At 45.1% G+C, this 23,456-nt stretch overlaps 1 protein-coding gene across 3 annotated transcripts in view; it reads left to right on the forward strand.

Annotated features, from left to right (window-relative positions):
* Window positions 1–23,456, forward strand: part of PHTF1 (putative homeodomain transcription factor 1) — a 272,612-nt gene that overhangs the window by 200,887 nt on the left and 48,269 nt on the right. For all 3 annotated transcript variants that reach the window (XM_044283480.1, XM_044283481.1, XM_044283482.1), the window contains one exon: window positions 4,341–4,610. In XM_044283480.1, the coding sequence (XP_044139415.1) occupies window positions 4,341–4,610 (270 nt within the window). The remainder of the gene's footprint in view (window positions 1–4,340; window positions 4,611–23,456) is intronic.

Here is a 23,456-nt window from a genome sequence, read left to right on the forward strand (position 1 = left end):
TATTCTCTTCAATATATTTATTAATGATCTTGTAGAAGGCTTGCATAGTAAAATATCAATTTTACGCAGATGACACTAAACTGTGTGAAGCAATTAACACTGAAGAGGATGATATACTGCTACAGAGGGATCTGGATAGATTGCAGGCTTGGGCAGATAAGTGGCAGATGAGGTTTAACACTGACAAATGTAAAGTTATGCACATGGGAAAGAATAATGCAAGTCACCCGTAAATACTAAATGGTAAAATACTCGGTAACACTGACATGGAAAAGGATCTAGGAATTTTAATAAACAGCAAACTAAGCTGCAAAAAACAGTATCAGACGGCTGCTGCCAAGGCCAATAAGATAATGGGTTGCATCAAAAGGGGCATAGATGCCCGTGATAAGAACATAGTCCTACCACTTTACAAACTGCTAGTCAGACCACACATGGAGTACCGTGTACAGTTCTGGGCTCCTGTGAACAAGACAGACATAGCAGAGCTGGATAGGGTACATAGGAGGGCAACTAAAGTAATAACTGGAATGGGGCAACTACAGTACCCTGAAAGATTATCAAAATTAGGGTTATTCACTTTAGAAAAAAAACGACTGAGGGGAGATCTAATAACTATGTATAAATATATCAGGGGTCAGTACAGAGATCTATCCCATCATCTATTTATGAGTCAGGATTGTGACTGTGACGAGGGGACATCCTCTGCGTCTGGAGGAAAGAAGGTTTGTACACAAGCATAGAAGAGGATTCTTTACGGTAAGAGCAGTGAGACGAGGGGACATCCTCTGCGTCTGGAGGAAAGAAGGTTTGTACACAAGCATAGAAGAGGATTCTTTACGGTAAGAGCAGTGAGACTATGGAACTCTGTGCCTGAGGAGGTGGTGATGGTAAGTCCAATAAAGGAATTCAAGAGGGGCCTGGAGAGTAATAATATTACAGGCTATAGCTACTAGAGATGGGTTGTTGATCCAGGGAGTCATTCTGATTGCCTGATTGGAGTCGGGAAGGAATTTTTTATTCCCCTAAAGTAGGGAAAATTGGCTTCTACCTCACAGTATATATATTTTTGCCTTCCTCTGGATCAACTTTCAGGATGACAGCCCGAACTGGATGGACAAATGTCTCTTTTTGGTCTTATGTACTATGTTACCGACCTTGAGTGTCCCAGTAATCTTCATGCTCCTGGTTACCTGCTGTTCAGGAAACAGAAACAGGATCCCTTCATTTTCTAGATGTGGTGGCTGTTAGGGTAGGACCTGTGCTGATAATTATGATATACTAGTGCTATGCCATAATATATTCAGATGACAATACCCCTTTAAGGTCTAGGTCTTAATTACAAATTTACATTGAGTTCACTACTGTGTGTAGGCAACGCACTTCTTTTAACAAAACTTTGCACAAGGTTTTAGGACCATATGCTTCTTTGATCTATTCATCATTTTCATTGTTGTACTGACCTTCAAAGAATCCATCCTGACATTCTAACTGGGTATGTGAGGCATTGTGAAGTGAATAGGGAAAAGGTTAAAGCAGTAATTATCACATTAATGAAATGTATGGCTCCTCAATTCTCTAGACTTATTTTCTTCCTTCATGTACATGCCATTAGGATTCCTATTAATTAATTTACCTATCATGTTTAAGAGCAGCTGTTCTCTCGATCCGTTTCTTTGTATAGCAAGCATGGAAATGCCAGATCAACAAAACAGAGCAATTACAAAGAATGATAAGTAAAAGTACAGAATATAAAGTATAACTGCTGCCATTTATAACAACGATGACTCAACACCACTCATATATTGAAGAGAAACACACTACTATTTATCTTCTCCATGAGCATCTACAGTGCATTCCGAAAGTCTTCAGACACTTTTACTTTTTTTTTACATTTTATGTTGTGGCCTTGTGCTAAAATAAAAAAAATCTGGTTTTCCCCTATCGATCTGCATTCAATACCCCATAATAACAAAGTGAAAACAGAATGTTTGAAATCTTACCTAATTTATTGAAAAAGAAAAACTAAAATCTTGCATTGACAAGTATTTAGACCTTTTCTCTCAGTACTTAGTTGAAGAACCTTTGTCAGCTATTACAGCCTCCAGTCTTCTTGGGTATAATGCCACAAGGTTTGCACACTTGGATTTAGGGATTTTCTGCCATTTTTCTCTGCAGATCTTCTCCAAGCTCTATCACGCTAGATGAGGACTATTGGTGGACAGACACTTTCAGGTCTCTCCAGAGTTGTTTGATTGGAATTAAGTCAGTGCTCTGGCTGGGTCACCCAAGGACATTCATAGAGTTGTCCCTAAGCCACTCTTGTGTTATGTTGTCTGTGTGCTTAGAGTCATTGTCTTCTTGGAAGGTAAACCTTCGGCCCAGTCTGAGGTCCAGAGAATACTGGATCAGGTTTTCATTAAGAATATATCTGTGCTCAATTCAGCTTTCCCTCAACCCTGACAAGTCTCCCTGCCCCATCTGCTGAAAAACACTGCATTGTAGGGATGTTAGTGCTTGGCTTCCTCCAAATATGATGCTTAGAATTGAAGCCAAAAAGTTCCATCTTGTTTTTTTCGGACCAAAGAATCTTGATTCCCTCTGTCTGAGAGGTGCTTTTTTTTTGTAAACTTTCATATGTCTTACCGAGGAGAGGCTTCTTTCTGGCCACTCTACCATCAAATCCAAATTGATAGAATGCTGCAGTGATGGTTGCTTTCTGGAAGTTTCTCCCATCTGCACACAGGATATTTGGAGCTCAGAGTGACCACTGGGTTCTTGATCACCTCTCTTACCAAGGCCCTCGTCCCCAGAATTCTTAGGTTGGTGGGGCAGCCAACTCAATGAAGAGTCCTGGCTGTTCCAAACTTCTTTCATTTAAGAATTATGAAGGCTACGGTGCTCTTTGGAACTTCCAGTGCACCAGAAATTTTCTGTACCCTTTCTTGGGTTTTGCTCTGATATGCGGGAGTCCAGTTCCAAATAATGTACAATGAACTAAATTTACCACAGGTGGACTCTAATTGAGGTGTAGAAACTTCTCAAAGATTATCAGGAAAAATGAGAGGTCCCCAAAGATAAATTTCAAGTGTCATAGCAAAGGTTCTAAATACTTGTATCTATGTGAAATTCTAGTTTAGTTTATTTTTCAGTTTTTTAAAACTAGATATTTTTTTTTTTTTTTTTTTTTTTTTTCATTTTAGCTCAAGGCTGTAACATAAAACATGAAAAAAAAAATGAAAGGGTCTGAAGACTTTCCTAATGCACTATATAGAGTTCTGGATAAACATTACACAAGGATTAGAGTTCTTTAGTAGTGGGTGTACATATGTGGTTGCACACTAATAGGTTACTAATAATTTTATAAGAAAGAAAGTTCTTACCTTGCACACGCAATAATCTATTAATTCTATATTCCATAAGCTTGCCCTGGTGGTAGCTGCAGACAGAGTTTTATTCTGTACCGTGAAGGGAATCTTGAGCCCCGTGGAAGAGATTTATTAATGTATTTGTTGGAGAACAACAGCAGGTCCAGACTGTAATTATTTTTAAGCCTACCCTAGATTCAATAACTAGCAGTAGTAGTACATTTGTTGGACCTCTCAGTGGGTAGTAGGGTCTATTCTGAGTTTTGCGAAGGTGTCCTATGATTTCCATGTATGCCCCTGGTCTCCAAATAAATCATTATGATATAAGACCAGTTAAGATGACATAACCTCAAACATTTGAAGGAAAAAGAGGCACGTTACCCTTCATGCCATTTTTCTTTTTTTGCTCCAATGTTCCTAAAAGTAGTCTTTTAGGCGTTATGCACACAACCATATAATATCTCTGCTAAAAAAAAACTTGTGTGGTAGTGATAATGCAGTCCATTAGTCTATGAGCTCATAACAATCTGTGGGTGTAACTAAAATTTCATATAGAGCTATACAAACATTTTTTTCTTGCTAATTCATATGGAATCTTGAAGAAAAAGATCATGCCATGTTCTATTGGATGCAGTATTAGGGGTGAATACCTCTGTGATATGGTGTAGCACAAAGCACTATGTCAGAAAGAAGAGGCTGAGACGCATATAAACAATGACATTCTCCATATGTCTCTTACAGATTGAGGCAATTATAATCTTTTTTTTTCCACATTTAGTTTTTACTTTTATTTACTATTTCTTTAAAAAGGTTTTCTGAAACATACATATATACATTTACAAATGTAGCAAAAATAGTAAAGCCTTGCACTAAGCAGCCATGTTGCTATAAGAATCAAAGTAACAGAGTGATGTAGGATGCTTTGTAATTGTATTTTAAATAAAAACTGATAGTTTGTTTTGTCATGTCCAGGTTGGCTCCTATGAACATGGTGTGGGATACCAGATGCTAGGAAATATGGTCACTATGGCTTTGAGTGCATTCCCTTTTTTCTTTCATTTATGTCAACGGGACATGGAAAAGATCTTTTCACTGACCAGCAGGGAGTATCTGGCAATCTTCTGTGGTGGACCCCCAACGCCTCTGCTCTTCATTATGTCATTCATTAATCTGGTGCTTCGCATCTGTCTCACATGGATATTCTTCTTCATGATGTGCGTGGCAGAACGAACATATAAACAGGTAAGAATATGTAGGAAATATGTAGATACGAAATCAATAAAATGTACAGATATGTACTAAAAAAAAAACCTGCATAAACACTTTAAAATATGATCTTTACATATGATGGCATGTGTCATTCACTCTCATATGCCCCTCTGTATCAATCCTCAACGGGGCTATATTGTAACCTCAATCCAAGTTCAGAGGTACCGGGAGTTTGCAGGAAACTGGGTCCTCATATTCCACCGGCTGAGTTCTCCTGCTTTCGCTGAATATAACAGACAAGTCCGCTGTGTTATGTCGGTGTTATGTCTGAAATTCGAACCCTCACTGTCCAATGCCAGACGTGTTTCGGGGCTGAAAGTGCCCCTTCTTCAGTAGTTGAACAGTGAGTGTCAAACAACTTCCTTATATAGGAGTCATCTCTGATGGAGCTGTGATTTCTGGGACAGTGAGGGATCTATAATACATAGTCATGGATTCCTAACTGGAGCTGAATTCCAGGATCGGAATTGGTATTACTAGAAGTCCGTTTGTCCACCAAGGACTATTATAAAGTAAAAATAGAATAAAGTAAAATACAGTGAAATAAAGTGAACTAAAATCTTCTGATGGGGGCTTCAAGCTGACACTTGTAGCTCCACATTCTATTCAAGTAACGGCTTAACATCCCCTATATAAAGGGTCATACAATACATCAATTCACTTAACGTGTGTACAAAAATGTTAGTCCCCCCCCCCCATCAATCTGCATTTAATACCCCATTTGAAAAGGGAGTAGAGTTGTAGATAAGCTTTCCTTGAGATTCAGTTCACTGCCCTAGCCCTGTATCCATATACTCTGACCAAGGCAGAGTGGCTTTGTGGCACCTCAAAAAAACCATAACACTTAACCCCCCCACCCCCACCCCCACTGGCTACTCCTCTGAACCTTAAAAGACATCTGTCATCAGGATCAACAATATCAAACCAGTCATAATGCCTGGTAGGGATTTCTCAGCTGATTAAAGTGATGCCTTCCTTCCCCAGATCTATTGTGACATCTAGAAGAAATGGGGGATTTTTTTTCAAAAGTGGAGTAAAGGAAAACTGACTTAGGGCTCTTCCACACTTGCATTCTTCTGTTCCGGCATAGAGTTCCGTCCTAGGGGCTCTATGCCGGAAGAATCCTGATCAGGATTATCACAATGCATTCTGAATGGAGAGAAATCCGTTCAGGATGCATCAGGATGTCTTCAGTTCAGGACCGGAACGTTTTTTGGCCAGAGAAAATACCGCAGCATGCTGCGCTTTTTGCTCCGGCCAAAAGTCCTGAACACTTGCCGCAAGGCCGGATCCGGAAATAATGCGCATTGAAAGGCATTAATCCGGATCCGGCCTTAAGCTAAACGTCGTTTCGGCGCATTACCGGATCCGACGTTTAGCTTTTTCTGAATGGTTACCATGGCTGCCAGGACGCTAAAGTCCTGTTTGCCATGGTAAAGTGTAGTGGGGAGCGGGGGAGCAGTATACTTACCGTCCGTGCGACTCCCGGGGCGCTTCAGAGTGACGTCAGGGCGCCCCACGCGCATGGATGACGTGATCGCATGGATAACGTCATCCATGCGCATGGGGCGCTCTGACGTCATTCTGGAGCGCCCCGGGAGCCGCACGGGCGGTAAGTATACTGCTCCCCCGCTCCCCACTACTACTACTATGGCAACCAGGACTTTAATAGCGTCCTGGCTGCCATAGTAACACTGAACGCATTTTGAAGACGGATCAGTCTTGAAATCCTTTCAGTTCACTTGCGGTGTTACGGATCCGGCGGGCACTTCCGGCAAATTGAGTACACGACGGATCCAGACAACGCAAGTGTGAAAAAGCCCTTAGTTGCCCATAAAAACTAGATTACAGACTGATTTTTCAGAACTTATTTGGAGAAGGAAATATGGAATCTGATTGGTTGCTATGGGCAACTAAACCAGTTTTCCTTTAAAAAACTTTTGATAAATTTCCCTCTTATTAGTGTTTTAAACAATACACAAACTAGGGCTTAAGTGCAGTAGTGAACCAAGGGCAGGCCCATGCCACCTTATCTCTTTCCTTCTGCTTTCCAAATCACTTGATTGTCAAGACCAGGCTTTTGATTTGATATCTCCCCTGGCAGAGATGTTAAGGAGGAGCTAAACTGTGCACTAAGTGGCTAGCTCCTGCCTCTTAGTGCATTTAAGACCTAATTGTGTATAAACCTGATTTCTCCTAAATGCACCATGAATCAAGGGAAGAACCGGACGGAGCTGCGGCAGCCCTACTATGCCTAGTTTGACAGGGTAGATCCTCCTGACAGATGCCCTTTAATATATATGGTGCAGTTATAGTAGAATACAGTCATTAAAAGGAATTGATATCTGCCAAATAATCTGATATTCTGCATTTTGAACATTAATAAATAAGTATATAAAAACGACCTGTAAGGTTAGTGAGTCAAAGAGAAAACACAAAATTAATGATAATGAAAAATATCTTGTGAAATTCCACGTTATATCATGCCACATTACTGTATTTTATGGATTATTATATGCCAGGTTGTGGAAATTTCCTTGTATATTCTCATTTTAAAAAATCTATAGAAGCTGCCAAATGGTAACAATTTCTAAATACCAACAGGACATGTATAAAGTAACATGAGACAAACATTGTACTTTGTGCTTTACTTATTGTATAACTTGGGAAACCTGTACTTACATGCATTGTACAATTAACTGGAAAAAGGTAGTTATTAAAAAATAATAGTGATTGTGATTGCTGCATGCTGGGTCAGTCTTAAACACACCATGCAAATATAACTGTATTATTGCAATGCAATGTACCTCAGTATCTTTTCATGTGTCTATAGACAATAGACACATGAAAAGATACTGAGGTACATTGCATTGTAATAATACAGTTAGATTTGCATGGTGTGTTTAAGACTGACCCAGCATGCAGCAATCACAATCACTATTATTTTTTAATAACTACCTTTTTCCAGTTAATTGTACAATGCATGTAAGTACAGGTTTCCCAAGTTATACAATAAGTATATGTATAATATTTAAACCGTTTTCTGTGTAAAACACCTTTGAAATTAGGACTCTTCAAAAGGGTCTGATCTGATACTGGCTGTGTAGAAATTCAACTACGCTACAGTTGCAGAGGCACCAGTTTCGTGCACAGTTCCCATTTTAGAATAGGACCTGCGCATAATACTCACTGGACGTCATACAGTAGGTTTGGCAATTTACCAGTAGGTGTCAAATTAGGTGGACAATGTGCCTGGACAACCCCTTTAAAATGCCCAGACGAGTCACACTATTATAACCACCAGTTTATATCCAGAGCAACCGTCATATGCAGCACAGACAGCAGCTAGATGGGCTAGGAGTGATTCAATAAGGCGCAGGGCCATGCTGTCTCAGATGCTCAATTGGGTTCAAGTCTGGGAAATTAGTTGGCCAGGGTAGTACTTGGAATTCTTGTTCATGCTCTTCCAACCAGTGTTGGACATTTCTAGCCGTGTGAGATGGCGCATTGTGTTGCTGGAAGATCCCATCCGCCTCAGGGAAGACAATCAGCATGTATAGGTGCACATTATCTGCAAAGATGGATTCATACCCAAATCAGTTGATCGTGCCTTCCACATGGATGAGTGGGACAGGGACAGGGAATGCCATGCAAATATTCCCCAGACCATAACTCTATGACCACCAGCTTGTATACTTCCAGCTGCAGGTTATTTTTTTCTCTGATGTTTCTCGCCTAATATCCCAACGTCTATCCTTTGGATGAAGCAGAAGGCAACCCTTTGCCAATCAGTGGGAGTCCAGTTCTGATATGCAGTGAAAACTAAGTTCTTTCTGCCCGTGCAACTTCACTCGCAGAAGTGCAGTGACCATCCAACTACACCTACCATCATGTTCTGTATGACTCTTGCTGCTGCCTCCATCACTGCTGCCATCTTGCCAATGCTGCAGCCTGCCAACCATTATGTTCTATATGGCTGCTGCTACATGCGCCATGCCGCTGCTGCCTTCATGCCACTGCTGCTGCCTAACTACCATCATGTGCTGTACAGCTGCTGCTGCCTGTATCATGCCACTGCTGCCTTCCTACTAACATGCTCCATATGGCTGATGCTGCAGCCTCCATCATGCCACTGCTGCAGCCTGCCTACCAGCATGTTCTGATGCCTCCATCAAGCCACTGGCACCACCATGCCACTTCAGCTGCCTGCCTACCATCATCTTCTGTAAGGCTGCTGCTGTCACGATCATGCTGTTGCTTGCCTGCCAACATATACAAAATGGCTGTGGCTGCCGCCTTAGCTGCTGCTCCTCGCTGCTAGTCCCCTACTGCCACCACTATTAACACTACGCATCAGCCACTACTACCACTACCAGTACTTCCTATAGACAGCCTTATATGTTCCATGCTATGCTGCTTCTGCTGCCCCTACTTTTTGTCCCACTACGTAAGGGTGGGCACTACCAAGGGTCATGTTGCCCCCACCTCCTGTGGGAGATTGGTATTTTGTATTGCATTATAATGTGTGTTGTCATGTTGTCTCCTGTGTACCAGGCCTGTTAGGGGGTGAAGTTCCTCCTCCTAGGCAGTAGAGGGAGCTAGTTAACCCCCTAGTATATATAGTTAGGCCCAGACAGGAAAGGGTCAATCCAGTCTAGTCAAGGAGGCTGAGGAGTGCAGTCTAGCCTACCTGAAGTGCTGAGCAAGTAAAGCTCAGAAGTTAATCCAGGGGAAGAAGTTGCCTCCTGAAGATATCTAGCATTTTGTAAAGTACATAGCAGAGCCAAATTTATCCAGCTGAAGGGCAGAAGAATATTTACAGCAAGAGGATTTATACCAAAGGAAGGTTTCCCTACCCAAGGATAAAGCCAGCTATTAGGCATATGTGCCAGCCTCTCCATCACTGCTGTACGCCTGCCCAGGGTAAATAAAAAACTGTGAGTACCAATAGCAACCCCCTCGGTCTGTTAACTGTACCCTGTGACCTCATAATCGCTCACCCTGCAGGACTGGCGTACTGCACTTGTCCCTATCCACGCTTGCTGACCCACGTGGTGGTCCTCTCACAAGCCTCCTGGTTGTACCTCCACTTCTGGTCAGTCTGGGCTTGCCCCATACTGTCTTACCAACCACGACAAGGCCTGCACCTTTTCCTGGATGCACATGACACACTCGATGACCGACGCCCCAGGGGTGGCTACATCTCCCATCCAGGCCTCTGTCTTAGCGGCCCCTGGGTATCTGGTCACCGGAATCTCATGCGCAGCCCACAGAAATGTAACCATGAACGGATAAGGTACCACAAATTGTCGGTCCCTAGTCCACGCCTCTGGTGAGTCCTGTTGGACCGTTTCCTGGCACAACCGTCCTTGGTCCCAGACCGCCCTCTGCAGGTCTGAATCCAAGGGAGGCCATGCCACCTGCTCTGTGAGAGCTTTCAAGCTGGCGCCAGCCCCTAGTGCCATCTGAAACCCCTGGTGGGACGTGGTCAGAATAGACGAGACTGCCAAGTTCCCTGTTAGTACTACTACCTGCCGGTCCCCAGGCCACTCTTCCGGTGAGCCCTGCTGGACCGTGACCCTGTAAAGCCATCCTTGGTCCCAGACCACCCGCTCAAGGTCTGAGTCCGAGGGAGGCTGTGCCGCCTGCTCCTTGCGAGCGTCCAGGCTGGCATTAGCCACTATCGCCACCTGAAAACCCTGACCGGACGTGACTGCCACGTCCTCTGTCAGGTCCCTGGGACCTGTCTCTGGGCCTCCATCTAACTCGGTAGCCACTTGGTCGGAAGGGGGAAAGCCATCAGACCCCTGAGGGGCCCCTATGGCCGCTGTCACCGCTGGGAGTGCCTGCTTCCCCTCAGCTCCCGACCAAGTCCCCAGTCCAGACAGACTAACCTGCCCCTCTGACATCCCAGTTGTGGAGGAACCCTGCACTGGCAGCCCTACTTCTCATTGGACAGCTCTGACCTCATTTGCATCCTCCTCACCCGCAGCTGTCTGCCCCCTGCTTGTCCCCTCAGTCACCACACCAGAGGACAACAGGTTCCAGCAGGCTTGTTGGCCAAACCCTGGGGCCTCAGCACAGCTGGCATGAATGACCCTCTCCCCACTGAGGGGAGAGGTACACATTACATCCCCCAACCCCACATCCCCATCAACAGGCATGTTAGGTACATTCACAGTATCATCAGGGGGGGACGCCCCAGGTCCATCCCCAGCTCTGGCGGGGATATTTGCGGATACCCCCACCTCCCTTACTCCTCGACCGGCGCCCCAGTCCAAATAGAATATGGCGACGGGCAGTGCCAATTCTACTCCTCCAACATCGGAGACAGTAAGGGATCTCCCGGGCAGTAAATCAAGGGGTGCCACCAGTTCAGGCCATACCAGTGTCATCTCAGCGCCGGTGTCTCTAAGTCCCATGGCCACGGTCTGGCCCACGGTGACCGGTTGAAGATTGTCATGGGACCTCCCACCACCCCCACCCACACACAACACAGTGGACAGTTTCCAGGTCGATGACTGGGACGGGTCCCTCGGGCGCTGGGGACACGTGGCCTTGAAGTGTCCTGGCTGTTTACACAGGTGGCAAAGTCGTTCCCCCACCGACATGGAAAGTGAAGCCGAGGCTGGTGCCTAGGGGCAGAGTGTGTCTTACCCCCTCTCCAGCCAACAGGTTTCCAGGCCTCTGAAGTCCTGTTGCTGGTGTATTTATCAGCCAGGGCTGCTGTTGCAGTGGCCCCCTTTGGCTTCCGGTCACAGAGGTACTGCTGTAGGTTCTCTGGGCAATTCCACAAGAACTGTTCTGTGGCAATGAGCTCCTTCATTGGTCGACTGCTCTCAGCAAGGCCCGCATGTGATCGGCCCAGCTCTGGGTAGAACCCCGCTGCAAATTCCTCAGCTTTTTCCGGTACAACTCAGGGGTTAAGTTATACTGCCTGACCAGAGTCTGTTTGATCTCCTCATAGCTCAGGATGGTCTCGCTGGGCAGGTAGCCAAAGATTTTAAGGGTTTTTCTCCTGAGCCGTGGTGTGAAGTCTGATCCACAGGTCCTCTGGAAGCTGGTACTCATGGCAGGCCGTCTCAAATGCCAACAAAAAGGTGTCCAGGTGCCCATCTTTGTCCAGTAAGGGAAAGTCCTCCGCCCGCAGTTTGGGAACCCGGACCTCTGGCGACTCACATCGGGCTGGAGAGGGCTGCTGGAGTTGGAGCTAGAGCTGGAGCTGGAGCTGGAGCACTTGTAGCTGGTGCACACGCTCGGCCAGCTCGCAACATTCTGCAGTCTGCTAACAACGTTATGCAGCCTCGGCTTTCTCCCGACTCTCTTCAGCCGCCATGAGGAGCTCAGAGGCTGCCTAGTCTCCGTCCTGGAGATGCTCCAGGGCAGCTTGTAGGAGAGCAGCCGAGCCGGCTTGGCTGGGGAGATGGGAAGGTGGAGTGAGGCCCAGCACGGACATCACCTCCGGCAACTTGCTCCTTGGGGAGCTTTGGCTGTGCTCCCCCCTAGCCTTGAAGAAAGTTGCCTTCCAACTCCTCTGGGCCCATTATCTGGACTGCGTCCTCTCCACCACCATTCAAAGCATCTGCCATCTCATTAGGGTACTTTCACACTTGCGTTTTTCTTTTCCGGCATAGAGTTCCGTCACAGGGGCTCAATACCGGAAAAGAACTGATCAGTTTTATCCCCATGCATTCTGAATGGAGAGTAATCCGTTCAGGATGCATCAGGATGTCTTCAGTTCAGTCGTTTTGACTGATCAGGCAAAAGAGAAAACCGCAGCATGCTACGGTTTTCTCTCCGGTGAAAAAAACTGAAGACATGCCTGAACGCCGGATCCGGCATTTTTTCCCATAGGGATGTATTAGCGCCGGATCCGACGTTCAGAATACCGGAATGCCGGATCCGTCGTTCCGTTATGCGCATGCGCAGACTGAAAAAAAAGGTGAAAAAAGTTAATGCCGGATCCGTTTTGCCGGATGACACCGGAACGACGGATCCGGCATTTCAATGCATTTTTTCGACTGATCAGACATTTTTAAGACTGATCAGGATCCTCTGCCGCAAGTGTGAAAGTAGCCTTAGCTTTGCTCCTTGTGATACTGGCAGTCATTGCAACTGATGGTCACAGACACAGCCTGCAACCTGATGCACACACACCTTATTATATTTGCACTCAGGCTCTCTAGTGTTGAGCTGATCTTAAGGCTCCAGTGGCAAAAGCTACTGCTGGTTGTCCTTAGTGTCTGGGAGTATGGGTCCCACACACTAGTATCTGGATCCCACTTTGCTGCCACTAATATGTGACGAATACCAGACCTAGTGCCCGCTTGACATCACCTACGTCGAGCTCACGCGACGCGGTATGGTCACGGGTTACCAAAGCATGACGTTACGCCCTCCAGAGTAGCAGGTAAGGTCAGCTTGGTACAGTTTACACAGACACCTCCTGTCCACACGGGCACAGAGAGGCAACAGGCTTAGAGAGCCTTTTCACTGCCGCAGTGAAACAGCGCCTCCTCCGCCCAGGAAATCTGACACCAGCTTCTCGTTTGATATAAGCCCGGTCCGCTAAAGGGATTATATAGGGTGAGAAACCAACCCGCGGTAGCTTATAACTAGGCCGAAACACGGACGTGGGGATTCGTGATCGAGATACAAGATAGCACAATATTAAGGGCACACTAGATGACACAATATACACAGAGAATATATACAGTGGTCTGAGGTTACAGATACAGGTGATATAGGTACAACAGGGTAAAGCAGAGCAAAAGTCAGTTACCGGGTATATGAAAGTTCCTTTGAGTTATGAGGGTGGAATAGTCCTTGGCTGCAGTCACGTGTGGGCAGTGATGTCAGCTGGTTCCCAGTCTCTCCAAACATATTGGCACAATGTGACCCCCTTCAGAAAAGACACCGCCCGCTGGCTTGCATGGGCTTAAGACCTGTATCCGGCCGCTCCCTCCCCGCCTATGGGTAGGGTCCACTCCTCTTTCTCTGGTGCTGGCAGAAAATTCATGTGTAATGCAATGTTGAGAGGGCAAGGCCATGGGAGGACAGGGAGGGAGCACAGTTAACATTTAGGAGCAGCTCTTTTATTGACCTCTATTATTTTTTTGTAGTTTTGTATACGCAGCTGTATGAGGGCTCATTTGTTGTGGGGTGACCTGTACTTTTCGATGATAAGTGAACTGGCCATTTTGAATTTTTTTTTTCCATTAGGCTGTTTGCCTTATGGGATAAATATTGTAATATTTTAATAGTATGGGCATTTTCGGATGTGGCAATGCCTATGTTTTTTTTTTTCTTGTTTTTTTATTTTGATGAAAGGGGGTTGATTTGAATGTTTATATATTTAAAAAAAACAACTTTTTAACTATTTTTTGTTTGATCGCATACATACGTTAACCCTTTGACGCATTTGGACGTAACTATACGTGCAAATTGCAAGTCATTTACTGCATTTGGACGTACAGTCACGTCCAAGCTTCAACCTGTCACCGCATTGTCAGCCATGGTGACAGGGACAGGATCTCAACTGTCTCTGACAGCTTCTCGGCATAGCTCTCTGGCACAGGACCAATAACAGCGCTCACGTGCCGGGGGTTAACTGTGATTGGCCAGTCAGCGCATACTGGCCAATCATAGCATTAAATGCTGTAGTTGCCAGCATCTCCAGTTCTGACAAGCTCCGTTCTGTCGGAGAGCTTGTCAGAGAAGGAGATCGCAACTGCAGAGATTAATAAGATGTTAAAAAGTTATCTAAAATCTCTCCGTTCTACCCACCCGCCATCCTACAAGTCAGCCGTACATCCACCCACCCACCTCCGTGACACAGAGATCATCAGCCTGTGAAGAGGCTCTGTGTGAAGATATAAACATAAAAACCCTCCGTTCTGCCCATCCACCACCCCAGTATTCCTCCACACATCCACCCACTCACCTCCGTGACACTGAGCTTGTCAGACAGAAGATAGGAGGAGATCGCAGCTGAGGAGCCTGTGAAGAGGCTTTGGGCATAAAAGCTGTAAAAAGTTATTTTAAAAAAACTTTAAAAAAAAAACTCTGTTCTGCCCATCCCCACTAATCCTCCACACATCCAGTGACCAACCTCTGTGACGCGTACTGTGGAGATCAGAGGAGATTGCAGCTGTGAAGAGGCTCTGTGTGAGAATAAAAGTAAAAAAAATCAATAATGATCACTCACTGGGATCTCTGATATAAATCCTCTGATCTGCCCACACACCACCCACCCACCGATTTCTGTGACGCCACAGTCTGACGCTATTATGGCCAGAAGGCAATTTTACTGCTGAGGAGGCATACACAATACTGTGCTCTGATACGGACACGGCCAGTGAAGGTGAAGCAGTTTCTGCTTTCATCTTCATCCGAGTCCGGCAACACTGATCCCCCAACCAGTCTGTGCCGTAGAGTTGCAGGTCCTGCTCTGCCTGAGCTGACATGGGTAGCAGCAGACAATTGCAACCCCCAACTCCCTGATGTTAGTTCCACCCTAGATCTTAAATTTGACACCACAGGATTCAAGGCCATCAATTTTTTAACCTTTTTTTTTTTCAGATTCCCTAATTAATGTAATGGTAGAGCAGACGAACATTTATGCTGCTCAGTTCATTGACTAGAATCCCAGCTCTTTCTATGCCAAAGGCCAACATTGGACCTGCACAAATGCAGCAGAACTACGCATATTTTGTGGGTATATTTCTTAGTTTTGGCATCATAAAAAACCCAAGTATTCACAGTTATTGGTCCCCAGATATATTATATAGCACCCCCCTCTACCGCACACTTATGAGCCAAACACGTTTTTAAACTATCCTCAAATTCCTTCACTTCACTGCTAATAGTCTCTTTCCACCACCTGAAGACCCAAATTTTGTTCGACTCTATAAAATAAGGCAATTAATTAATCATTATTCTACAATTTTTTCCCTATTTTATATACCTGAGCAAAATATTGCTGTAGATAAATCCCTTATGGTATTGTATTAAAGTCTATAAGATCTGTGAGAGTGCCACCGGGTTTACCTACCGTTTACGAATCTATGAGGAGAAGGACACTAAACTTGACCCCCAGAATGCCCCCATCGCTAGACGTTAGTGGCAAGATCGTATGGGATCTTACACATCCTCTACTAGACAAAAGGTATCACTTATATATAGACAACTTCTATAATAGTGTCCCTTTGCTGAATGCCCTTTTGTCTAGAGCCACTGCAGCCTGTGGCACAATTCTTAAGAATCAGAGGGGTCTCCCCAAAACATTCCTGGGACTATCAGTGTGGGAGAGAGCAGGACTGTCTGCAGCGAAAATCTGCTGCTTGTGAAATATAGGGATGAGAGAGACGTCCTGATTTTAACCACAATCCATGATTGCAGCAGTACCCTTGTCCCTGTACGTGGGACCACCACTCAAGCCAACAAACGGCCCAGTGACATCACGACTACTATGAACTGGCCTGGGCGCGGCTAAGCTCCATTCAAGTGAACAGAGCTTAGCCGCGCCTAGGCCAGTTGATACTAGTCATGATGTCACTGGGCCTGCAGTAAACAGTGAGAAGGCCGCAGCGCTCCTGGAGCATCGCTGCCTTCTCAAACAGCTGATCGGCGGGGGTCCCGGGTGTCTGACCCCTGCCGATCAGATGCTGATGATCTATCTGAACAGCGCCATAGCTAACAAATTATAATATTATTGCAACACCAAAAGCAAACCCACAGATATTCCCACAATACTCAGTATATTGTTGGCAACTGAAAAAGTACTAGAGGGAAGGGTCTCTTTCATCTTGCTTGCATAGCTGGGTGAGAGGAATGAATACAGGAGAGATGATTTGCCTCAGCATTTTTTTTCTGAGGTTTTGATAAGCTTTTTTGGGCCTATATTTTATGGAATGGTGGGTAGGTTGGTAGTGGGATCTGCCGTTCCCTCTCCCCTCCAGCGCGGGATTTCCAGCTTTCCCTCAGTCACCGCACTATAAATTCTCACAAGACTCCTAGATGAATATCATGAGGGGTGTCACCTCAGAAACCAAAAATTCTCACTATACCCCTAGATGAATACCATGAGGGGTGTCACTTTCCACAAATTAAAAGTTCTTGCTATACCCCTATATGAATTTCTTGAGGGTGTGGTCTCCAAAATGGGATCACTTCAAGCTGGTTTCTTTTTTGGGTTCACCTCAAAGCCACTGCATTTGTCTAGCAAAATCTGCCCTCCAAAATTCGAATAGCTCTCCTTCCCTTCCAAGCCTTGTTGTGTGCCCATACAGTAGTTTATGACCACATATGGGGTATTGCCGTATTCAGGAGAAAATGTATAACAAACCACATGGTGCATTGTGTCTTTGAATTCCTTGTGAAACAGCAAATTATAGGGGTAAAGCTACATTTCATTTTAAAAAATTTATTTTTTTATTTTATGGCTCAGTGTTGATAAATTTAGCAAAACACCTGTGGGGCCAAAACAATCACTGCACTCCTAAATACATTCCTTGAGGGGTGTCGTTTCTAAAATGGGGTCACTTTTGGGGGGTTTTCACTGTTCAGGTACCTCTGGGTGTCTGCAAATACGACATGGTGTCCCAAAAGCATTCCAGCAAAATCTTCCCTCCAAAAACCACATGGCGCTCCTTTCATTCTGAGCTCTACCGTGTTCCCATGAAGAGATTTATGACCACATACAGGTGGTTTCTGTGAGCTGCTGAATTAGGGTAATGAATATGGTGGTTTTTTTTGCTGTTAACCCTTGCTGTGTTACAGGAAAAATAGGTTAAATTGGAAAATCTGCACAAAAAAGTCAAATTTTTAAATTTCCCCTCCATTTCGCTAAAATTCATGTGGAACACCTAAAGGAAAAAAATGTGGGGGGTTCAGTCAGCACAAACCTATGCAGGTGCACATTGCTATGGTGAAATACAGATACAAACACAAAAACACAAATGCAATCGCACTCTGCAAACCAGCAGTCTGCACTGCCTCTATGCTGGATGTTGAATGAGACATTGGTGTACATTTTGGCCAAAGCGTAATAAGCCACTCACCACGTCAAGGTCGCCTCCATGAGTGGTCCCTAACACTAGTTCCTACCTGTTATGGGCCATGACAGCCACACAAAGTCCAGGGAGCGCAGGCACATGTCTGCATGTAGATCGCCACGCCTCCAATATATACTCCAATATATACTACAAACCCCCCCACATTTTTTCTTTGGAGGCGTGGCGATCTCCATGCAGTCATGCACCCCTGACCAGTTAGTCTGCCCTGGAGGCTGGTTTTAAAGTCAGTATAAAACTGAGTCTGCTTTTATAGCGCCTACCAGTAGCCATTTGGCTCCAGAAGAAGTATATAGTGGGCTCAGCATGCATGTTGGTACTTGCATCCCTGGATCCGATCGAAGCTGTTATGGCACCGGACGGGGTTAAAAGCAGAGTGTGCTTGGCATGCATGCTGTACATGCGCTCCCTGGACTTTGTGTGGCTGTCATGGCCCATAACAGGTAGGAACTAGTGTTAGGGACCACTCAGAGGCGACCTTGACGTGGTGAGTGGCTTATTACGCTTTGGCCAAAATGTACACCAATGACTCATTCAACATCCAGCATAAAGGCAGGGCAGAGTGCTGGTTGCAGTGTGCGATTGCATTTTGTGTTTTTGCAAACACCTAAAGGGTTTACAAAGTTTTTCAAATCAGTTTTTAATAATTTGAGGGGTGTACTTTCTAAAATGGGGTAATTTATGGGTGGTTTCTACTATGTGAGCCCCACAAAGTAACTTCAGGACTGAAATGGTTCTTAAAAAAGTGTTTTTTGGAAACTTTCTTAAAAATTTTCAAATTCTAAGCCTTCTAACATTTAGTAAACATGACATTTACAAAATAATTCCAACATAAATTAGACATATGGTGAATGTAAAGTAATATCTATTTTATGAAGTATCACTATCCGTCTTAGGCTACTTTTACACCTGCGTTAGGTGCGGATCCGTCTGGTATCTGCACAGACGGATCCACACCTATAATGCAAACGCTTGTATCCGTTCAGAATGAATCTGTTTGAATTACCATGAACAAAAAAAACAAACAAAAAAAACAAACAAAAAATGTATTTTGTTTGTTCATGATTAGGGATGAGCGAACCCGAACTGTATAGTTCGGGTTCGTACCGAATTTTGGGGTGTCCGTGACACTGACCCAAACCCGGACATTTTCGTAAAAGTCCGGGTTCGGGTTCGGTGTTCGTCGATTTCTTGGCGCTTTTTGAAAGGCTGCAAAGCAGCCAATCAACAAGCGTCATACTACTTGCCCCAAGAGGCCGTCACAGCCATGCCTACTATTGGCATGGCTGTGATTGGCCAGAGCACCATGTGACCCAGCCTCTATTTAAGCTGGAGTCACATAGCGCCGCCCGTCACTCTGCTCTGATTAGCGTAGGGAGAGGTTGCAGCTGCGACAGTAGGGCGAGATTAGGCTGATTAACTCCTCCAAAAGACTCCATCCATTGATCGATCTGCAGCTGTGGATGATTGAACTGCTGCTATTGAATTGCTCACTGTTTTTAGGCTGCCCAGAGCGTTTTTCAGTCACTTTTTTCTGGGGTGATCGGCGGCCATTTTGTGTCTTGTGTTGCGCCATCACAAGCTGCCACCAAGTGCATTTAACCCTCAATGGTGTGGTTGTTTTTTGGCTAAAGCCTACATCAGGGTCAAGCTGTCACACCAAGTGCATTTAACCAGCAATAGTCTGTTTATTTTTTGGCCATATACTACATCAGGGGCAAGCTGTCACCAAGTGCATTTAACCCTCAATGGTGTGGTTGTTTTTTGGCTAAATCCTACATCAGGGTGAAGCTGTCACACCAAGTGCATTTAACCAGCAATAGTCTGTTTATTTTCTGGCCATATACTACATCAGGGGCAAGCTGCGCCTGTCACCAAGTGCATTTAACCCTCAGTAGTGTGGTTGGTCAAGCTGTCACACCAAGTGCATTTAACCAGCAATAGTCTGTTTATTTTTTGGCCATATACTACATCAGGGGCAAGCTGCGCCTGTCACCAAGTGAATTTAACCCTCAGTAGTGAAGTTGGTCAAGCTGTCGCACCAAGTGCATTTAACCAGCAATAGTCTGTTTATTTTTTGGCCATATACTACATCAGGGGCAAGCTGCGCCTGTCACCAAGTGCATTTAACCCTCAGTAGTGTGGTTGGTCAAGCTGTCACACCAAGTGCATTTAAACAGCAATAGTCTGTTTATTTTTTGGCCATATACTACATCAGGGGCAAGCTGCGCCTGTCACCAAGTGCATTTAACCCTCAGTAGTGTGGTTGGTCAAGCTGTCACACCAAGTGCATTTAACCATCAATAGTATGGTTATTTTTTGGCCATATCCCAGTCTAATTCTGTCAGTAAACTTATACCTGTCACCCAGCGCCTAAATACTAGGCCTCAAGTTTATATCCAGCTAAATCTGTCGTTACTGGTGTGGCTGGTCAAGTTATTTAGTGTCCGTCAAAGCACAGTTTTTGTTCTGGGTTGAAATACAATTCCAAATTTAGCAATTTCCTAATTTAGTGGTTTCTGCTGTATCAGAGCTATTTGAAATCTATCCCTAAAAGGGCATATAATATTCAAGGTGCACATAGGGTCATTCTGAATAACTTCACACACACGCTACTGTACATTTCCAAGTCTAATTCTGTCAGTAAATCTATACCTGTCACCCAGCGCCTAAATACTAGACCTCAAATTTATATCCAGCTAAATCTGTCGTTACTGCTGTACTGTTGTGGCTGGTCAAGTTATTTAGTGTCCGTCAAAGCACATTTTTTGTTCTGGGTTGAAATACAATTCCAAATTTAGCAATTTCCTAATTTAGTGGTTTCTGCTGTATCAGGCCTACTTTAAATTTATCCCTAAAAGGGTATATCAGATTCAAGGTGCACATAGGGTCATTCTGAATAACTTCACACACACGCTACTGTACATTTCCAAGTCTAATTCTGTCAGTAAATCTATACCTGTCACCCAGCGCCTAAATACTAGGCCTCAAATTTATATCCTGCTAAATCTGTCGTTACTGCTGTACTGTTGTGGCTGGGCAAGTTATTTAGTGTCCGTCAAAGCACAGTTTTTGTTCTGGGTTGAAATACAATTCCCAATTTAGCAATTTCCTAATTTAGTGGTTTCTGCTGTATCAGGCCTACTTTAAATACATCCCTAAAAGGGTATATCAGAATCAAGGTGCTGATAGGGTCATTCTCAATAACTTCACACACACGCTACTGTGCATATCCCAGTCTAATTCTGTCCGTAAAACGTATACCTGTCACCCAGCGCCTAAATACTAGGCCTCAAATTTATATCCTGCTAAATCTGTCGTTACTGCTGTACTGTTGTGGCTGGGCAAGTTATTTAGTGTCTGTCAAAGCACATTTTTTGTTCTGGGTTGAAATACAATTCCCAATTTAGCAATTTCCTAATTTATTGGTTTCTGCTGTATCAGAGCTATTTGAAATCTATCCCTAAAAGGGTATATCAGATTCAAGCTGCACATAGGGTCATTCTGAATAACTTCACACACACGCTACTGTGCATTTCCAAGTCTAATTCTGTCAGTAAACCTATACCTGTCACCCAGCGCCTAAATACTAGGCCTCAAATTTATATCCAGCTAAATCTGTCGTTACTGCTGTACTGTTGTGGCTGGGCAAGTTATTTAGTGTCCATCAAAGCACATTTTTTGTTCTGGGTTGAAATACAATTCCCAATTCAGCAATTTCCTAATTTAGTGGTTTCTGCTGTATCAGGCCTACTTTAAATACATCCCTAAAAGGGTATATCAGAATCAAGGTGCTGATAGGGTCATTCTCAATAACTTCACACACACGCTACTGTGCATATCCCAGTCTAATTCTGTCCATAAAACGCATACCTGTCACCCAGCGCCTAAATACTAGGCCTCAATTTCATAGTCAGCTAAATCTGTGGTTACTGCTGTGCCTGTATTAGTGTAATACGGTACCTAAATAGATAGCCAGATAGTGTTAGGTGTCTGTAAAAAAAAAGGCCTGAATTTGAATTCAATACATTGGGCCAAATAATATTTTTGTTGTTGTGGTGAACGATAACAATGAGGAAAACATCTAGTAAGGGACGCGGACGTGGACATGGTCGTGGTGGTGTTAGTGGACCCTCTGGTGCTGGGAGAGGACGTGGCCATTCTGCCACATCCACACGTCCTAGTGTACCAACTACCTCAGGTCCCAGTAGCCGCCAGAATTTACAGCGATATGTGGTGGGGCCCAATGCCGTTCTAAGGATGGTAAGGCCTGAGCAGGTACAGGCATTAGTCAATTGGGTGGCCGACAGTGGATCCAGCACGTTCACATTATCTCCCAGTCTTCTGCAGAAAGCGCACAGATGGCGCCTGAAAACCAACCCCATCAGTCTGTCACATCACCCCCATGCATATCAGGGAAACTGTCTGAGCCTCAAGTTATGCAGCAGTCTCTTATGCTGTTTGAAGACTCTGCTGGCAGGGTTTCCCAAGGGCATCCACCTAGCCCTTCCCCAGCGGTGGAAGACATAGAATGCACTGACGCACAACCACTTATGTTTCCTGATGATGAGGACATGGGAATACCACCTCAGCAAGTCTCTGATTATGACGAAACACAGGTGCCAACTGCTGCGTTTTTCTGCAGTGTGCAGACTGAACAGGAGGTCAGGGATCAAGACTGGGTGGAAGACGATGCAGGGGACGATGAGGTCCTAGACCCCACATGGAATGAAGGTCGTGCCACTGACTTTCACAGTTCGGAGGAAAAGGCAGTGGTGAGACCGAGCCAACAGCGTAGCAAAAGAGGGAGCAGTGGGCAAAAGCAGAACACCCGCCGCCAAGAGACTCCGCCTGCTACTGACCGCCGCCATCTGGGACTGAGCACCCCAAAGGCAGCTTCAAGGAGTTCCCTGGCATGGCACTTCTTCAAACAATGTGCTGACGACAAGACCTGAGTGGTTTGCACGCTGTGCCATCAGAGCCTGAAGCGAGGCATTAACGACAGCAGAGTTGCCCACATTTTAACGTGTGCGGACTACTGGGTTGCCACCCTGCTGGATCCACGGTACAAAGACAATGTGCCCACCTTACTTCCTGCACTGGAGCGTGATAGGAAGATGCGCGAGTACAAGCGCGCGTTGGTAGACGCGCTACTGAGAGCATTCCCAAATGTCACAGGGGAACAAGTGGAAGCCCAAGGCCAAGGCAGAGGAGGAGCAAGAGGTCGCCAAGGCAGCTGTGTCACGGCCAGCTCCTCTGAGGGCAGGGTTAGCATGGCAGAGATGTGGAAAAGTTTTGTCAACACGCCACAGCTAACTGCACCACCACCTGATACGCAACCTGTTAGCAGGAGGCAACATTTCACTAACATGGTGGAACAGTACGTGTGCACACCCCTCCACGTACTGACTGATGGTTCGGCCCCATTCAACTTCTGGGTCTCTAAATTGTCCACGTGGCCAGAGCTAGCCTTTTATGCCTTGGAGGTGCTGGCCTGCCCGGCGGCCAGCGTTTTGTCTGAACGTGTATTCAGCACGGCAGGGGGCGTCATTACAGACAAACGCAGCCGCCTGTCTACAGCCAATGTGGACAAGCTGACGTTCATAAAAATGAACCAGGCATGGATCCCACAGGACCTGTCCATCCCTTGTGCAGATTAGACATTAACTACCTCCCCTTAACCATATATTATTGTACTCCAGGGCACTTCCTCATTCAATCCTATTTTTATTTTCATTTTACCATT

This window comes from Bufo gargarizans, chromosome 3, assembly GCF_014858855.1.
Source record: "Bufo gargarizans isolate SCDJY-AF-19 chromosome 3, ASM1485885v1, whole genome shotgun sequence".
NCBI classification, from domain to species: Eukaryota; Metazoa; Chordata; class Amphibia; order Anura; family Bufonidae; genus Bufo; species Bufo gargarizans.